This window comes from Mus pahari, chromosome 12 (genome assembly GCF_900095145.1).
Source record: "Mus pahari chromosome 12, PAHARI_EIJ_v1.1, whole genome shotgun sequence".
NCBI lineage: Eukaryota > Metazoa > Chordata > Mammalia > Rodentia > Muridae > Mus > Mus pahari.
The window spans coordinates 13,123,220-13,138,544 of NC_034601.1; the positions used below are offsets into that span (position 1 = coordinate 13,123,220).

Consider the following 15,325-nt stretch of genomic DNA (forward strand, 5'->3'; position numbering starts at 1 on the left):
ACCCCACCTCTGCTGCTGAGGTCCCTCAGTACCCCACCTCTGCTGCTGAGGTCCCTCAGTACCCCACCTCTGCTGCTGAGGTCCCTCAGTACCCCCACCTCTGCTGCTGAGGTCCCTCAGTACCCTCCCCCCTGCTGCTGAGGTCCCTAGAAGGCTGTTTCTCGGCAGCACTCTTACTTCTTTAGATTAGAACTAGTTAACTAAATTATAGTGTATCTATATCTTGGAATATTATTTAGTCATATTTAAGAGGAACATTTAATTCTACAAAGAAACAGCATGGAAAAATCATATGAGAAATTGGGAGGAAATGATAATGTTTGAGTGTACATGAAAAATTATTAGGATAAAGCCACAAAGCAAATACCTTTTTTTTCTAGAATATCTAAATCCAATTATATAAAACTGGGACAATGATACAAGGTGTGTAGTAAAACATATTAGGAAATAAACCCAACTCTTAGCCAACGCTGGCAGTATTAACATCAAGGACAGATTTTTTTAAAAAAAATTTCCTTATTCCTTCTAAATTCAGCCATGTGATCGTGTTGCTCACATGTGGTCTTTTATTTTTGAGATAGAGGGCTCTTGCTATGTAGCCCATGCTGGCCTCAAACTCCTGTGCTCAGCCCATCATTCCAGGGAGCTAGGTTCATAAGCCACATTAGCCACAGCTGGCTTCCACACATGATTTTTAAATTGGCATCAACAGACATCAAGTACCAGCCTGTAAGAATGGCCAGGGAGCCCTTCCTCTGCTCACCCATATCCACCAACCCTTACCTTTCATGTAGTACAGAGTATCTCGAAGCATCTTGAACATGGTCAGGTAGAGGGGATCACTGAAGGTTGTATAGTACAGATCAGCACTGGGATTGGCCTGCAAGGGAAAGAGGCACATGGCCACAGACCAGAAACTCTTTGGTCTGCCCTTGGTCCTGCACACTGAGGCCAAGCAGTAGCTTTATGGAATCTTCACGATCTGAACTGAGCACCTACTTACTATGACTCATACATGTACATTTTAATTACTCTCTTCATCCTCTTCAGTAAAAGGCAGAAGTATACAGGTCCATGCACTACCCTGGCGTCTACAGGCAGGAGCTACACAGAACCATAAAAACAACAAAAACCCACCAACTAACTATTCACTGTCTTTGGCCTGACATGAGAAATGAAGGAAGTAAAAGACAAGCATGAGCAGGCTGGAGAGATGGCTCAACAGGTAAGAGCACTGACTGCTCTTCCGAAGGTCCTGAGTTCAATTCCCAGCAACCACATGGTAGCACAACCACCCGAAATGAGATCCGACGCCCTCTTCTGGTGTGCCTGAGGTCAGCTACAGTGTACTTAAGTATAATAATAAATAAATCTTTGAGCTGGAGCAAGCAGGGACTGAGCGAGCTGAGTTGACTGGAGCGAGCAGAGGTCCTAAATTCAATTTCCAACAACCACATGAAAGATCACAACCATCTGTACAGCTACAGTGTACTCATGTACATGAAATAAATAAATAAATAAATCTTAGAAAGAGAGAGAGAGAGAGAGAGAGACAGACAGACAGACAAGCATGGGGCCACCAGACCAGAGGGAACCTAACACTACCCACAACCTATGTAGAAAGATACTACAGCCAGGGTACTTCCAGATTTAGCCTACATTTTATAATTAAAATTAATTTTGAATCATTCTTTACCAATCTAATTGTAGTACTGGTAAGAAAGAGCCCTCAAGACAAAGCCTAATGTGTTAAGATGCAGTCCTCAATGTTGAGTTCTGCCCCTCCCCACCCCCAACCCAGCATAGCTGGAGCCATTTTGTTCCATGCCTGCCAGCTACTGCATACTGTTGCTGTAATATGCCTGCCAGTCACTGACACAGAAAAATAACTCGTCTCAGAGTACAGTCATACTGATGACATATCATGTTATGTTCTGTATGCTCTGTATAGGGTTTGCTAATCTTAAGAAATTCTACAAAGCTTTATGTAGGACCCATCAAGTTAAAGGCCAATATGAACTGTTAGGTCTAAAATGACTAGAGTTAGAGCTGACCACTGGCCAACACTTCTTGAACCTGTATATGAGCTTGTGTGTGTGTGTGTTTTCCTTTATAAGCCTGCCCTGAGAACAGTCTGGTACCACATTTAGGCTCCCGAGCCCTTTCTGAGGTCCTGATTGATCAGTCTTACTTAATTTAGATCAGTGTTCATGCGGTTGGTATAGTGATTCCTGAACCCCAACATGCAACATTTGGATATTATCAGCTGAAAAGGGGTGGAGGATGCATGGAGTGGAGAATCCTATGGAGAACAAAGAATGATGAGGAAGATGTGATCTCACACAGCATATCAAGAGGACACTGACAGGAGCTGTGAACTGAGGGCCAGGAGAGTCTCTGCACCCTGGCCATCTCTTTGGCAGTCCTTACAGCATGGTGGCAGGGCACATATGAAGAAACAGGATGGGCAGCACAAGGTCTACAGAGGGTTCTGCAGTCATCCATGCTGCACGTCCAAGTCCAGCTACAGCACTCACCAGCTATGAACCTAGCCTTCTCTCAGCCTACAGTTTGCTATTTGAAAATGAATAATATGTTTTATATTTAAGGGCAACATCTAAAACTCCCTTTTTCTGAGGGGGGTGTTTGAAGCAAGGTCTTACTGTGCAGCTCTAGCTGTCCTGAAACTAGTTATTTGGACCAGGCTATCCTCAAACTTACAGAGATCTGACTGCTTCTGCTTCACCTACCCAGCTACTTGAAACTTCTTCTTGTGTTTGTTGGAACAAAACTATTTCTTCAAGTGGATATTTATCCCCAAATCTAAAATTGTTAGCTGGTGGGTGATGATAGTAGTGGCACATGCCTTTAATCCCAGCACTCTGGAGGCAGAGGCAGGTGGATCTCTGAGTTCAAGGCCAGCCTGGTCTACAGAGTGAGTTCCAGGACAGCTAGGGCTATAAAAAGAAAGCCACAATTCTTTATTAAGACCCATATGACTTCTTACAGGTCGTATGTAAACCAAATAAGTCTCTAGATCAGTGGTTCTCAATCTGTGGTCATGATCCCTTTGAAGGTCACAAGTCAGATATCCTGCAGAGCAGATATTTACTTTACGATTCATAACAGTAGCAAACTTACAGTTATGAGATAGCAATGAAAATAACTTATGTTTGGGGGCCACCACAACCTGATGAACTGTTTTAAAGGGTCACACCATCAGGAAGGTTGAGAACTACTGTGCTAGTCGTTAGCCCGCCTGTTTTTCACGCCTCAGCTTCCTGGCATGCCCTCAGCCACATGTGACTGTACACTGATAAAAGAACTGGGGTTGGAGAGATGACTCGGTGGTTAATACTGATTGCTATTCTAGAGGACCAGGCTTAATTCCCAGAATCCACATGGCAGTTCACACTGAGGTCTGAAGATCTGTAGAAAAGCACAAGACTGTAACTTGGAATTATGGGAACTGTGTCCCTTGGGACACACAACACAAACACTAACATCAAAATCTGCTGATGGCTAGTGCAGAGAAGAGGGACAGTTCAAAGTTACTGAACACCATGGGGCTCACCTTCTACTTCATGCTTAGCCAGGAGTGGGGCTTCCCAGCCTGTTATGTCACAATCACAAGAGAAGGGACATGCCCAGTTAGGTGAGCAACCTGGGTCTAGAGCAAAAGTGCTCGAGCATATGCGTGCACACACACACACACACACACACACACACACACACACACATGTGCGCGCGCGCACACACACACAGAGTCAGAGACAGAGAGAGCACAATCATTCCACTCTGACTCATGTCCACTAAGACTTTGAAACTTCCCAGAACTCAGAGGTAATGGTTTTATAATTACATCTGTAGGCCTTGGCTCCAAAAACAATATTTTCAAAGTCCCTCAGATATGTACCTCATGCACTTAAAAAGTCAGGGCTTGCATGTCCCTATAAGTGCACCCCGAAGCCTAAAGAAGCACCAAAGGAGCAAGGAAGATAAAACCCAGACCCAGTCTGACTCCAAGCTTCCTGGGGGTGTGATACTGCACATCAGTTGGCTTTCATGAACCTCTCGGTTGTGGAGTTGAAACATGGACCAGCAGTCAGAGGCACTGTGTGGTGACGTAATTCAAAGAGTCAGGCATAGGGAGGCAAGTGGTGGGTGTGTTGGAACCAAGGTTAAGATAAACTAAGCACTCACTACAAACTAGCCTTCACTCTAACCCTCATGTGAACAATTCATGCATTCTCTTTGCAGATGTCAGTCAGGCTAATTTCAGGGTAATGTCCTCAGAAGGTATGTACCTCCATCACGCTGGCTACAATTGCATCTAAGGATTTGAGAACAGGCTCCTCAACGATCTTCTTCACCTGTTAGAGAAACAAAAACCACATGAAGCAACTTACACAAAGAAGCCTGGAATGCTAGCTTCTTCTGTCCAGTGACAAAGATGCTGACAGATAAAACCCGTATTAAAGCTGAGGTGGAGCTCAACAGTAAGGAACATGCTTAGCATGCCCAAGAGGCTGGGTGCCAAGAAAAAAGCCAGGGGCTGGAGGGATGGTTTAGTGGTTCAGAGCAGAGAGATTAAAGGTACGCACCATCACATCTAACTTCATTTTACTTTTTGCTTTTGAGACAGGGTCTCACTCTGTATCCCCAGCTCGTCTTGACCTCACTGCAATCTTCCCGCTAAAGACCCATGCAAACAATGGCACTGAAAGTGTCACCTCAAAGGCTATGCAAAGAAACTCAAGTTAGGAAAGCTTGGGTTTTATTTTAACACAGCAAGGAAAAACACTGTTTAGTGGCGTCTAAGTGCTTGGACTGAGCCTGACCCTGCTCTGGACCTGCATATTCTTGACGTACTCAACTTGTGTCTCTTCTTAATGGAAATGTAAGATACCTCTCCTATATACTCAGTGTAAGGATTAAATGAAAAACACTACAGAATGTGTTGTGAGTGAACACGTTCAAAGTCATCATGTTCAATGAAGTACAGCTGTGCCTTCCCCACAAAAGACCATCTGAGATGAATTTGCCAATGGTTCCCAACCACTTCCAAAGGCTTGGAGTAGGGCACAGAATCTCTGGAGTCCTTGCTGTTCTTCCCACATGGCAATGCTGTACATGGCCTAGGGAAAGGGCTAGAGTATATAGAGACTGGGAAAGTCTGGGGGTGGGGAGTGGGGGCAGGAGCCCTCACTGGTCTTGGCTAAGGCCTTCCGGGTGTGGTGGGTTGGGAGGCGGGATGTTCACAACCCTGTTTGTATCCCCTAACCCCTCACCTAGGCTCTGTAAAGACACCCAATAAAGTCATTGGTTCCTAGCGTGGACTTTGTCAAAATTCTGCTTCAGTGTGTCCTTAGGACCTGGGGAGGAGGGGCAGACATTGCTTGACAGTTCCCTTAGGGAAGGAATTTTACTCTGCTTCCTTCAGTAACTTGCCAGTTCATTACATCTATTTACCTATAAATAATGGTGCATACTGAGTACCCCATGCCAAAAATCTGAAATCCCAAATGTTCCCAAATCCAAACTGTTTTTATATCAATATGTTGCCCCAAGTGGTAAATTCCACATCTGACAAAATTATTCAAGGCATTGCATAAGCAAGGCAAGTGGTCCCAGATATTCCAAAAGCCATGATGTAAGGATCTCTTGAGCTCAGAAGTTTGAGTTTGGCCTGGGCAGCAGAGTAAGTCTATTTCAAAGAAAAGAAAAGAAAACTCTAAAATAACCTTTTTTATGTATAAGGAGCACGGATATGAAGAACAAAAGAATTTCATGCTTAGACTTGCATATGCAAAATTTAAAAATCTACAAATGACCCCAAAATCCTAAATGTTTCTCATACCAAGTATTCTGGATAAGAGATATTCAACATATATTCCAAGCCTTTCTTGTTAAAAAAGGAAAGAAAAGAATTAGAGGCTTCTGCTGGGCCTGGGGGCACAAATCTGCAATCCTAGTTACTTAGGAGGTTGAAACAGGAAGATCTGAAGTTCAAAGCATGCCTGGGTAGAATGTCTATGACTCTGCTTCAAAATTAAAAGTATGTTTTTGTTTGGTTGGTTTGGTTTTTGTTTTAGATTAAATGAATACATCATTTTATTTTTATGTTATAGTAAAATACAATTTTGATATTTCTAGGCATAAAAAGGACACGGAAAAATAAGAATTCTTTTATTATTGGGCTGAGAAGGTTGTGAACAGATCTTTATTAATAAGCCTGGGATTGTTGGAAAAGCACACATATTTTTCTTGTATCTGTCATCAAAACTGTCTGCGATTTCAAAAGTCTCATACAGAAAGTATGTGCTGGGGATAATACTGTTTGCAAGCTGTTTATTAATGTAATAATGTGTTTTATACACGGAACTTAAAATTTTATATGATCAATGGAAAGACTGAATATAGGTTAAGTGGTGACTAATGTGAAATTTCAATTTAGAATTGTGATTGATTCTATGACTGCACTTGAACCATCATTTTGCTCATTCTAAGGTCCTGTGTGTTTTTAAAGAGACTTAACAGAGCATCAGTCCTGAGGCTGTGCAATTTTTGAACAAGGAACTCCTCATTCAACCTCTGCTAAGTGACCACATCTGCATGGAAGACTGGGCCGACACTGCCACCCATCCACCGGCTGCCTGTTTTTGTTTTGTTTTTTAAGGTTAAAAATATAGCTCAATGATAGGCTCTAGATTCAATCCCCATGCAATAATGTAAACCAGGCATAGTGATACATGGCCACCTTAGTCCTTGGGAGGTACACACACAGGAGGATTGTAAGTTCAAGGTCAGCCAGGGCTACACAGCTCACAAAAAACAAGCAAGCGACAATAGAAGCAAAAAGTCTTCCACTGATTGGTTTTCCTTTGATTTATTTACCCATTAGAAATTGCTCACCAAGTTTAAGAGTTCCCGAAGCATTTCCAGTGGAATACAGAACTCCTTATAGGTAATACCATTGAACAGGGGAGAGATAGAAAAACTGGAGCTGATGGTAGAGAAGTAGTATTCAGGCTCCAAGGCAGTCCCATCAGGCAGGCAAGAAGCTGTCAGAAGAAAAACAAAACATAGAAAGATATGGCTGAGTAATTTCAAGTAATTTCTGAGAACCAGCATAGGTATATATATTTTGTTTTTGTTGATATTCCTTTTTATCCTAGGATTCTCTGAACTCACAGCAATTCTCTTGCTTCAGCCATTCAAGTGTGGGGAGATTATAGGAGTGTGGTTACAGGAGTGCTTCCACAGCACTCCTTGGTTGTGAGGGAGGAAGGGCTTATGGTGGCTGCTATTTTGAGGGTGTAGTCCTTCACAGTGGTGAAAGTAGGGCAGTGGAGGCTGCTGGGTCACATCAAGGTGAAGTGGGATGTCAAGAGCTTTCCTTGTACTTGTATTTTTAAAGATCTGCATGTATATGTCCCCATGCATTGCGCATGGGCACAGGTGCCTAAGAAGCCAGAAGAGAGAATGTGATTCCTCAGAGCCAGTTACAGGTGGCATAAGTCACCACCAGTAGGATGATGAGAACTGAATTCATGACCTCTACAGAACAGCAAGTGCTCTTATTCACTGAACTATCCTTCCATCTTCTTGTCCTGTTTTGAAACTGAGAAATAAAGGCCAGACCACCAATCCTTGAGGGGTAAGGTGCCTCAAATCAAAAGCTGAGCTATGATACTATTTTTTTTAAATCCAGAAAATAAAACTTAATCTGAGATGGGATAAAACAGGGTAGTATTATACCTTTTCAAAGCTGAGAGATAAAAGTTTAAGGACTACGGGGTTCCCAAAGATGTTTTGCTACCAAAATTAGAATAAAAATGTAATTATAAGTTGCAAAATTGGAATAATCATGCAAGCCATCCACAAAAAGGCAAGTCCTGCATGAGCTCACTTCTACAGAACTCTTAGAGAGCTTGTATCAAAGACAGAAAAATGGGTCACCTAGAACTAGGTAGGAGGAAATGGAGCCTTTCTTTCAATTTTATAAGATAAAAGTCCTGATGTGGATGGGTAAAGGTGCACAGTACTAAGAACATACTTAACACCACTCAGTTGTCACTTAAAAATGCTGAAGATGGAAGCCACAAGTTGAGTGGTGGAACACACCTTTAAATCCCCAAACTGAGGAGGCTAAGGCAGAAGGATTCAGAGTTTGAGGTCAGCCTGTACCACATAGCAACCTCCAGGCCAGCCTGGGCAAGACCTATCTAAAAAAATAAAATAAAATTTTATACACATACACACATACACACACACACACACACACACACACATATATACATGTATATTCCCAACACTTGGAAGGCAGAGGTAGGAGGGAGGCCTGTCTACACCATTCTGAGTTACAGAATGAATCCCTAAAATAAATAAAGAAAATTTAAAAAGGAAGTCAACAAAGAAAAATAAAAGAGAGGAAAATTTCAAAATAAAGTGAGCATCCATTATCAGTATATTAATAAACACAGTAAATTAATCCCATAAATCGGGGCCTGTGCTGGCTTGAATGATAATGGTCCCATAGGCTCATTGGTTCCCAGTTAGTAGAACTATTTGGGAATGACTAGGAAGCATGCATCACTGTGAGTTGGCTTTGAGGTTTCAAAAGGCCACACCAGGCCCAGACTCTCTGTCTCTCTGCCTTCTTTTACCTTTTCAGATCAGGATGTAAGCTTTCAGCTACTGTTCTACCATAATGCCTGCCTGCCTACTGCCATCTTCCTAACAGTCATGAACTCAATCTCCGAAACTGTAAAAAGCCCTCAATTAAGTGCTTTCTTTTTCTTCCTTCCTTCCTTTCCTTCCTTTAAATTTTTTTATGTATATAGATGCTTGTTTCATGTGTTTGGATGTTTTGCAAGCATGCACATATGTGCACCACATGTGTGCTTCCTGGATCGCTGAAGCCGAGATTACAAATAGCTGTGAGCTACAATGTGAACCCAGAAACTCTGCAAGAGCAACAAGTGCTCTGATCACTGAGCTCCTTCTCCAGCTCCTAACTTTCTTTTATAAATCGCCTGGTCATAGTATCTCTTCACGGCATCAGAACAGTGACTAAGGCAAATGCTAACTTTACACCTCTCTGAAAAATTCACCCAAGATCCCAAAGCAAATGATGGATCAAAAAGTCATTTTTTAAAAAAATTTTATTATTTCAATTATGTGCATGAATGCAAATGCCCATAGTGGTCCCAGATATCAGATCCCACTGGAGCTGGAGTTTCAGGCAGTTCTGATAACCTAATGTGAATGCTAGAAATCAAACTCAGGTCCTTGGAAAGAGCAGTGTGTGCTCTTAACCACTGAACCATTGCTCCTGCCCCTAAAAAGTTATTATTAAGACATTTTATCTGAAAACTATGATTAGAAAATAAGCAGGTTTAATATTATCATATTAAAAAATGACAGACAGCCCAATGTGGTGACTTATATCTATCATTCCAGCTATTTGGAAGGGTGAGCCAGAAAGACTGCAAGTTCCCAGCCACACTGTAAGACTACATTTCGTAATAAACAAAGTTACTGGAAAATAGCTCAGTGAGAGAGCATGCAGGTTTGATCCCCAATACCACAAAAATAAGTAAAATAAATCCTAGAAGACACTATCAGTCTATCAAGAACCTAGGAACCTGTCTGACTTTCCAGTAGGAGAGCACAAAAGCAGGGTGCAGGTCAGACAAAACGTAGTGCTACAACACTGGCAGCACACTGTGGATCTAAGGAGGAATACCGGCCAGCAACGGGGGGGGGGGGGGACGGCAGTTGAAATGGAATCTGGAATTGTGGTGCTAGAGCACTAACAAGAGGAGGAAACAAGGGGAGAACAGAGGTTTAAAGGAGTGCAAAGAGGGGGCTGGAAAGATGGCTCAGTGGGTTAGAGCACTGACTGCTCTTCCAGAGGTCCTGAGTTCAATCCCCAGCAACCACATGGTGGCTCACAACCACCCGTAATGAGATCTGACACCCTCTTCTGGTGTGTCTGAAGACAGCTACAGTGTACTCATAAATAAAATGGAGAAAAAAAAAAAAAAAAAAAAAGGAGTGCAGAGAGAAGGTAAAGAGGCTGTGACCTGTCAGCAGGCACTTCTCAGGCAGACACCATGACATGAAAGAAAAGAGTTCTATGAATGAGCTCGTGTACAATGGTCACAAGTAGAGGCAAAAGCCAGAACAGCGAGAACCAAGGACCTAAGAACTGGGACCTATATATTTACAGAGCTGGGTGTGGTGATACATGCTGGTAATCCCAGAACTTAGGAGGTAAAAACAGGAATATAACTACAAGTTCAGGACCACTTTGCTCTACCTATACCTACAAGATCCTGTCTTGGGTTATTTGCTTTTTTGAGAGAAGGTATACTATGTAGTGCAGGCTAGACTTGAATGAATTAGAGCTGTTCTGCCTGCTTCCCGAGGGCTGGCATTATAGATGCATGCCACCATGCCAAGCAAATTAATTAAAATGTGGGGCTATAGCTCAGTGATAGAGCACTTGTTTAGCACCCACAGGCACTGGCTCAACCCCAGGACCACAAAATAAATTAAAAATGTATCTGGTGCTGTAGGAAGAATGCCAGAAATGGGAGGGACTTTACAAAACTTCAAAGTGAAATGGGGTATGTGAGCAAACATTCAAGAAGCAGTGTATGTTACTGCATTCCTTACAGGGAGGCACGCTTCTGTTACTATGCACCAACCCTCTGCTCCTGAGGGTTAGCACAGAGAAGGTGGCAGATCTGCTGAGAGAAACACAGGCTTGTAGAGACAGCACTATTTGGGTGTCTTCCCATTCAACTACCTAATGGGTATGTTTAAAGGACAGGAGAGCCCCTCTTGCCAGATCAGGGATATTTACATCTAGGCATGTGGGAAACAAACAGATTTAGGGTTTAGAAAATACAGTTTTTTGGGGTTTAGTAAGACTTTGAGTCAATAGTTCTTAAACACACATGAACTGTTTATATAATTCTCTCACATTCAAGAGATACTATACACAAAGTGTCCATAATAGTAAATAATTCTCTCTTCCTTTTCAAAATTTCCTTAGATTATCCTTGAAATATGCTCTTTAAGTTTACATCACTTTTGGCAAGACGGCTTAGTGGGTAAAGATCCAAGCCTGACAATGAACTGTGATCCCTGGATTCCATGATCTAGAAAGAGAACCAACTCTCCAAATTTGACCTTTCCTCTCTGTATGTATACATACACAGGCACATGTTCTCTCTCTCTCTCTCTCTCTCTCTCTCTCTCTCTCTCTCTCTCTCTCTCACACACACACACACACACACACACACACACACACACAGGGGTGAATGGGGAGAAATTAAATGGAAACTGGAGTAAAATCTCACCACTTTAAACACATGGTAACAGAGGGTCAGTCCCAGCATCCTCAACATCATAAGAAATCACTGTGAACCTGCTATCTGATAACAGATCAATACTGGTACAGAGGTGAAACCTACCTTCAAAATAGTGAAACGCAGATCCTCCAGGGGAGCTGGGAGGGGGTATGCCACGTTCTGGGCTAACCTGAAAAATAACAAGGTACAGATCAAAAAGGGCTACTGGGAACCCAATCACTCATTTCAGTACAGGACACTCTGCCAACCTAATGTGCACAGTGTCAAGCCTTCTTTCCTTGCTGAAGTCTACAGCTGTTAAAGCATTTTTTTTTCTATATATTCTATCACCAGTCTAACTACATATTTTGTACTTGTTTGCTAAGCTGAATCTTCCTCCCACCTTTTTGGAGGGACAAAGCCTTAGTACCTAGCAATGGCCAGACTGGAATCTGCTATACAAGCCAGGCTGGCCTGTTTCCTGAGTGTTGGGAGCAGGTGTGCAGCCCCACACACAGCTAGAGATGATTTTTTTTTAATACTTTGTATTATCCTTTTTCCATGAGTCATACACACATGTATACATGCACACATATGTGCATGTGAGGTTTTTGAGGACAACAGTGCTAGCTACAGAACCCCAGAGTCTTATATATATATATATGAAGCTACACCTCACTCCTCAAAGTGATATATCACTTTCTTTATTTACTTATTTATGTTTCATGTGTGCTGGCGCTTTGCTTGAACATGTATCTGTGTGAGGGGTCAAATCCCCTGAACCTGGAGTGATAGACAGCTGTGAGCTGCCATGTGGTGCTGCGAGTTGAACTCAGGTCTTCTGCAAGGGCAGCCAGTGCTCTTAACTGCTAAGCCATTTCTTCAGGCCATCCCCAATACATACTTTCTTTAAAAATTAAACAGCATCCTGCCATCTAGCTTCCAGCCTGGCTCTCCTGTTGCAGCTTGATGAGGATTGGGAATGCAGGCATGTGTTACCAAGCCCAGTTCAGTCATACAGTGCTTTACCTTATTTTCCAAAGAAATAATTTTTTAAAAAATTTACTCATTATTTCTAGCTGTAGATGTGTAGATGTGTACCTGACTGAGTTTAGTTGCACTATGTGTAGAGAGGAGCTCTTGGAAGCCATAAGAAACAATTGGATTCCCTGGGAGTGGAGTGAGTCATCTGTACTAGCAACTGAACCCAGGTCATATGCAAGAAATATAAAGACACTTAACCTTTGATTATATATTTTGCTGGTATTTATGTGCATATATGTACGTGGATGCTTCATACAAGTACATTTGTGTGTATGGGTGTATGTGGAGGTTAGAGGACAACCTCAAGTATTATCCGCTGCAAAGCCATCCATTTCCTTTGAGACAAGGACTTTCATTGGCCTGAAGCTTATCAATTAAGCTAGACTGGTTAGCCAGCCAGCACAGGATTCCCCTGTGCTAGGATTACATGTGTACACCACAAACAGTATTTTTCTTGAGTTCTGGGACTGAACTTATATTCTCATGCTTACAAAACAAGAACTTATAGATAAACCATCATCCCAGATCCCAATTACATATTATTTTTTTCATTTAATTTCTTTCTTTTTTTTTAAATTGTTGTATTCTTTTTTTTTTTTTAAGATTTTTATTTTATTTATTATATGTAAGTACACTGTAGCTGTCTTCAGACACTCCAGAAGAGGGCACCAGTTTTCATTACGGATGGTTGTAAGCCACCATATGTTTGCTGGATTTGAACTCAGGACCTTTGGAAGAGCAGTCGGTGCTCTTAACCACTGAGCCATCTCGCCAGCCCCTCATTTAATTTCTTTATATTTATGGCTACTTTATCTGCATGTATGTCTGTCAGTGTACTACACATGTGACGAGTGTCCCAGGAGACCAGAAGAGGTTGAAACCCCTGGAACTGAGTTAAGGATGGTTGTGAGCTGTAGTGTGGGTGCTGGGAGCCTTGAATCACATGCTTACTGGCACCAGCTATCTCAGAATGAAGTCTAGAGGATGTAGCCGAGTTGGTAAAGTGCCAGTTTCCTATATAGGAAGCCCTGGGCCCAGTCCTCTGGTGGCTGGTCTAGGTTGTCAACTGGACTATCTGGAATCAACTATGATCCAAGATGCTGGGTACACCCAGGAGGGATTTTTTTTCCCCTTAATTAAATCATTTGAAATGGGAAGACCCATCTTTAATATAGGTCTTTTGAGGTGGGAGGATCCACCTTTAATCTGGGCTGCACCTTCTGGTAGCAGCCTATATAAAGGACATGGGAGAAGAAACTTGCTCTTTGCATTGCTTGCTTGCTTTCACTCTTGCTGGCGAGTCCATTCCTTCACTGGCGTTAGAACCTACTTCTTCAGGATTCTGAAGCCACAAATACATGAAAGCCAAACTGCAACATCTGGTCTCATGCACTGAAAAACTACTAGATTCTTGGACCTTCTGATTGAAAACAGCCACTGTTGGACCAGCTGGAAAAGCCCCAGCTTGAAAGACACTCTAATACATCCCCTTTCTACATATGTACACAGAACCATTCTGTCAGTTCTGTTCCTCTGGAGAGCCCCGACTAATTCATATCCATAGTGTTGCACAAAGTGGCACATGTGGAATCTTAGCACTAAAGTGACAGAAGCAAGAGGATCATATTCAAGTTCATTGTCACAGCAACTCTGAGGCCAGCCTGGGCTACATGTCTCAAAAACAAACAAACAAACAACCCCCACACTCACCCCCAAAGGAAACTAAAAACAAACCACCAGGACTCTAGAAGCCTGGCATGGCAGCATTCTCCCATAGTCTCAGAACTTAGGAGGCAGAGGCTGAATGTGTGTTTGGGGCCAGCATGCATGCAACCAAGATCCTCTAAAAAACCAACTTGTTTCACATATGTGATTCACACAACCCTAGGGACTTGATCTCTGGTACTATGATAAATAAATAATTTTTAAAAACCGTATGTGCTGGTGCACACTTGGAATCCAAGCAGAGAGTAGGGTGAGGCAGGAGGGTCTGTGCCAGTTGAGGCTATCCCAGACTGTAGAGGGAGCCTCTATCCCAATTTTAAAAATAAACAAACAAAAATAGCAAGTGTGGTGGCTCACACCTACAATCCTAGTACTCAGAGGGAGAGGAAAGGGGACCACAAGGTCTAGGTCATCTAGGTCACACAGTGAGTTCTAGTCTGGGCTACAAAGTGAGACCCTTTCTCAAATATAGAAAAAAAAAGGGACAAATCTTTTCATTATAATAAGAAAATCCTAATGAGAACCTCAAATTATACACACTTGTTATTTTCTTTGCATGGGTGCTTACTGAAGTTCTCCTCCCTGAGTTCACCCTGGGAAACCCCTCACCTGAGAGATGCTGGACACACTGCTGGTTTTCCTCTTCAGTGTGCCCTCCTGACAGACAGTCAGCAGGTTGCTGGGCAGGATGGAGCGGAAGTCATTAAAGGAACGCCTCCGGACCCCTTCTAGCTCTTCTGGGATTCTCAGGGAGTGAGGAGAAGCTCTGGGGAAAAGCTTTGAGAGGAGAGACTCTTCCGAGCTGCTGTACCGTCCAAAAGACCTCGAGATTCCTATCAGGCATGGGATTGCGTACTTGCAAAGGTATTCTAGAAGACATACAGAAGAGATATAAGGTGGGAGCTACTGATGACAGTTACACTGCACCAACTTGTATCAGTGGCTAACATTTTATAGCCCACTTGTGATGACTATAAAAGCTAAGAAGAAGCCCCAGTTATAGAGATAACTAATGACACTTTTAATATGGTATTACTGGTATCACAGCAGTAAAACCCTAAGATACTGGTAATGCCATATTAAAAATGTCATAGCCGGGCGTGGTGGCGCACGCCTTTAATCCCAGCACTCGGGAGGCAGAGGCAGGCGGATTTCTGAGTTCGAGGCCAGCCTGGTCTACAGAGTGAGTT

At 42.6% G+C, this 15,325-nt stretch overlaps 1 protein-coding gene across 1 annotated transcript in view; it reads right to left on the reverse strand.

The window, feature by feature from the left end:
- Positions 1–15,325, reverse strand: part of Pi4ka (phosphatidylinositol 4-kinase alpha) — a 126,482-nt gene that overhangs the window by 81,183 nt on the left and 29,974 nt on the right. Inside the window, 5 exon segments of the mRNA XM_021209064.2 lie at positions 784–880; positions 4,308–4,373; positions 6,916–7,064; positions 11,490–11,556; positions 14,745–15,004. Of these exon segments, the coding sequence (XP_021064723.1) occupies positions 784–880; positions 4,308–4,373; positions 6,916–7,064; positions 11,490–11,556; positions 14,745–15,004 (639 nt within the window).